General features: G+C 45.1%; 1 protein-coding gene across 1 annotated transcript in view; it reads right to left on the reverse strand.

The window, feature by feature from the left end:
• Positions 1-1,681, reverse strand: part of LOC116093613 (mitochondrial intermembrane space import and assembly protein 40-like) — a 7,066-nt gene extending 5,385 nt beyond the window's left edge. Inside the window, exon 1 of the mRNA XM_031375163.1 lies at positions 447-1,681. Coding sequence (XP_031231023.1) covers positions 787-1,620 — 834 coding nt within the window. The 5' untranslated portion in view covers positions 1,621-1,681 and the 3' untranslated portion in view covers positions 447-786. The remainder of the gene's footprint in view (positions 1-446) is intronic.
• Between the last annotated feature and the right edge of the window lie 2,997 nt (positions 1,682-4,678).

Raw genomic sequence — 4,678 nt, forward strand, 5'->3', positions numbered from 1 at the left:
GTATTTCATTCAGATCACAAGCCTCTTTTGTCTGCTTCCTCTGACAACAGTTTGGTCCCGACTTCTCGGGAATGTTACAACTGACTGTATTGAGTGAACCAGAGCCCCCAAACCAGGCCTTTTGAAACAGTAACTCAACGAACAGCAAAAACCAAAGTCCAGCTTCTCCTTTCACTTAGGAAGGGACTGGGAGTCAAATGATCAGAATCTTATCTTCCAGCTGCAGACACCCAAGAGCGTGGATGCACTACAAACACCCAAACAAAACAAAGCATAGCAGTCCCCATATACTCCAGTGCCAGGATCTGATCTCTGGCCTCTTCCAGTAGGAATGGCCTCACTCTAGCAATCTTAAGGAAGATGTTTTGGCATCTACTTAATTTCCCAAAGAGACATAAAACCTACTAAAAGGGATACAATGGGTCAGCATAAATCAGTTTACTTACAAGAGACTTTCCTGAGTAACGGCTCTTGACTGTTGAGAAACTTCACATTATTTCAAAGTGGCAGAATCCAGGGCACTCAGAGAGGACAGTTCGGCAGTGGCCTAAGTGTTGGGGGTAAGTTTATGTAGAATGCAGGTGCACACACACACCTCTTTTCTTCAGGGTCAGGCAAGCCGCCAAGACCCCGATCATCAAAGTAAGTTATTTTCTATATTACAGTGCGTAAAACAAGAGGAAAGGTTGCTTTCATTGATAGCGAGTGAGAGATTGAAAGGCAGGTGTTCAAAGTGCAGAAAGTTCTGTGGCTAAGCAAATGGGCAGCAGCTGAGGCTTGTGGCCTTCAGGCGCTGAAGTACTGCAACCCGACTCCAGAGGGGGCCCCATTGGCATCTGCTTCCTCACAGGATTCTGCTGGCTCCTCTGGCTCTTCCTCCTCCTTCTCCTCACCGAAATAGTCACCCTCATAGAAAATACCCTCATCCTCTTCTTCTTCCTCTCCGTCATCCAGGTAGTCAGCCTCGTAGTAGATGTCATCTTCCTCATCATAATACTTGTTGTTGTCTTCTTTGTAGTAGTCATCCTTGTCATTGTACTCGTGCTCGTCGCTGTAATTGTTTTTCTCGTAATCGTCCTCATAATATTCCTCATCCTCTTCCTCCTCTTCTTCATAGTAATAATAGTCGCCATTGTCCTCCTCCTCCTCGTCCTCTACCTCCTCATTCTCAAGCCCCTTGAAGTAGTCATCCTCATCATCGACCTCTTCCTCATCCTTCACTTCCTCATACTCATCCTCATCATTTTTCAGGTCCTCCTGGAACAAGTACTCGTCCAAGTCTGAGTCCTCATTCTCTTCTCGGGGATAGATGTCTGGGTATTTCTGCATGCACTCCTGCATGGCCTGGAACTCACCTACACAATCGGATCCCTGGATTTCTTCGGTGCTGTGGTGGAAGCAGGAAAAGGCAGACTTGAACTGTTCTCCACAGGGGCCGCTGGCCATTCCTCCAAAGCACGGGCAATTCCAGTTAATGTTTCCACTTGGCAGTATCAGTCCATACTCTGCATGGGGATCATTGGGGTCGTCAACCACCAGCTCTGCATTGCTGGGACTTTCGTGGTCTTCTTTGCTCACAAATACAATTTTATCCTTCTTTTTCTGCTGGCTGTAGGCCATGGTAGCTCCGGTACTGGTTCGCAGTGCTGGTGCTCCCAACTAACAGCTTGCAGCTCTGAGCTTGAAATGCTGGAAGGAGTGGCTGGAGCTGATACACCTTCAGGCTGTGACCTCCCTCGCCCCTCCTCAGGCCTGGAGGGGGCGGTCCTAAGGCCGGCACGGATCCGCCCCTCCAGGCCTGCTTGCAGCTGGCCGGTCAGTATTTTTCAAAGGAAAACATAACCTCCTGTTCTTTGGATGAGTACCCCTCAAACGTCCCCATGTAAAAGGTAGGTCCCCAAGGTGGCACCACTTACTGGGCAGTCCCTGTGGATCTTTAAGCATCCCTTGTAGAAATTAGTGGAAGATCCTTAGGTAATTGAGGGTATACCTTTGAAAGGACTAGAGTCTAAAATCTCTCAGGCCCTTTGCATCCTGGATGATAATGTGTCTGATATTGCCGTCTATTCTTAGATTTGAATCTCCAGAACCATGAGCTAAAACAAAACTCTCTTTACTTCCTAAGTACTCCGGATCAGGCATTTTGTCACAAAGCTGTCTCATCCACTTCCCTTCCTTACCTCTGCACCAGCTAATTGCAAACTTGGCTGAACATAGGAATCATCTGATGGCTTGCTAAAGTTAATATTCCTAAGTTCTCACCTGAACATTATTATTACCGAGTAGGCCGGCGTAGGTTCTTGGACTCTGATTTTTTTTTAAAAGATTTCCTTCCATAAATATAATCTGAACAATTTTCTAATTCTGAAATAAGGCAATTGTTGGTATGTTGTAAGTTAAGGGAAATATGAATTCTTTAATGGCAGTACAAAGGAAAATTGGTATTTCCTTTTAATGATTTTTCTCCTGAGGGACAGACAACAGTAAAAGACGGTAACCCTGCTTTATCAAAACACAGGCCTGAATTCTAACCCTGTGTTTCTTATTTTGTTTGGTTACTGTTTTAAAATTAAACAGGTGGTCCTTAATGCTCCCTGGCCAAAGAAACCAGGGACGTGCCTTTTTATCTGTTAATTTTGCAAGTTGAATTCAGTTATAGCTTCCAGAATGGAAAATGAGTTGGCTACTGCTGGGACCCAACCCATAACAATGACATTCGGTCATTCTGCTGTTTAGTGGCTGGTATTTTCCATTGGGGAAGGGGAAACCACTGAATGTTCAGGTGACCCAGGTGAAGCACAGCTCAACAACTACTTATTTCAAAATCTCTGATTGAGCCTGTGACTCACAGGGCCGTGCTTTTAAATGCTCTCCTCCAAGGCAGCTCAGAGGTGGGCTTGAAAAAGCCTTGGAAGGAATCCCCAGAACTCAGCTCTAAGATACTGCTCTGCCATCTGCTTGCTGTACAGCTGTGCTAAAGTCATTGTGACTCACCTTTACAGCTGCACAGAGGGGGACGATGGAATTCACCTTACCTAAGGAGAGTATTCTCTGCCCTTTAAAAACAATTACCAAGATAGCATCTTGAGTTGGTTGACAGCCACAGGGGTGGGGTCACTGAAGTGGCTCCATCCTGAAACAGCAGGGTGGCTGTGGTGGAGTTAGGAGTTTGTGCCATAAAACTTGGGTTTTCTTCCACAGTAGTGAAACAAAGTACTCAGGCAGCTCACTAGGTTAGAAGCACAGAGGATCATTATTATTTAGGTATCTGTAAACAAAAACTAAAGCAGCCAGTCTTTTGACAGATGTGCCCAGGACTGAAGAGGCAACTTTTTTTTTTTTTTTTCAGCCAGGCGGATGCCTGTAATATCAAAATTTAGGAACTAGGATTAGAAGTTCAAGGATAGCTTTGGTTATGTAGCAAGTTCAAAACTTCAAGGGTATCCTGGAGTATGTGAGATCATGTATCAAAAAAGGAACATCAAATGAGCTAGTGAGATCGCTCAGTGGGTAACAACCCTTGCTGCAAAAACATGGTATCTGTGCCCTCCTCTGATGTGCCTTATTCTTTTGAAACAGGGTCTTTTGCTAAACCCGGAGCTCACAGTTCTTTGGCTAGGTTGGTGGCCTGCAAACTCCAGAAAGCCTCCTGTCTTACTCCCACCCTTTAGCATCTGCCTAGGGTTCCAGGTGCACACGGTCACACCTGATGTTTTATGTGGATGCTGATGATCTGAACTCTCCTTATTCTTGTGTAGCAAGTGCTCTGCCCACTGAGCCATCCACCCAGCCCAGCTTTAGTGGTTTTTTTTCTCTTTCCTTCTCTTTCCTTCTCTCTCTCTCTCTCTCTCTCTCTCTCTCTCTCTCTTTCTTTCTTTCTTTCTTTCTTTCTTTCTCCTTTTGGAAAGATTACAGATAGTGTCTACTTAAAGTATTATTTTTGAATTAGCATAAAAAGATAAAAGCATAAAAGTTTTACAGTGGGATTTTCATACATACATTTGTTTCCCTGACTGGCCTGGAACCAGCTCTAGACCAGACTGACCTCAACTTAAAGGGATCAGTCTGCTTCTGCCTCCTAAGTGCTGGGATTAAAGGCTCCCATGCTGCCGTGCTTGACTAATTCTTCATGTGTTTTAAATGTTAGCCCGCTGTCTGAGAGATAGCTGGCAAAGATTCGGGACCATTTTGTAAGTTGTCTGTTCACTCTGGCGATAGTTGCGCCAGAGGCCCTTTTGTTCTATCTAATCCCATTTATCAACCCTCAAAGTTATTTCTTGTTTGGGGTTCTTCTGACAGAGTTCTTGCCTATTGGTGTATCTTGAAGTGTTTTCTGTATGTTCCTCTCTAGCAACTTCAGTTTTTATATTAAGACCTTTGTATAATAGTTTTTTTCCCCACGTGTAAGAGGTGTAATTGAGAGGGAGAGAGGGGGCAGTAAGCGGAGAGAGAGGAGGGAGACCTGTATAAATAGTTTGTAACAATACAAAAGGCTTTCGGAAGATCAGTGTAGCTAGAACTTGCAGGGAGGAGGCCGGAGAAGGCCAACTGCCTCAAGATTGAACTCTAGAGATCTGCAGAAAGTGTTATATCTGCAGCCCTGTGCTCATCAGTGTGTGCGTCAGGAAGCCAGGAGGGCAACAGTCTCTGAAGGGATCGGGTGGGGATGTTCTTAGGG

Source organism: Mastomys coucha, chromosome X (assembly GCF_008632895.1).
Source record: "Mastomys coucha isolate ucsf_1 chromosome X, UCSF_Mcou_1, whole genome shotgun sequence".
Taxonomy (NCBI): Eukaryota; Metazoa; Chordata; class Mammalia; order Rodentia; family Muridae; genus Mastomys; species Mastomys coucha.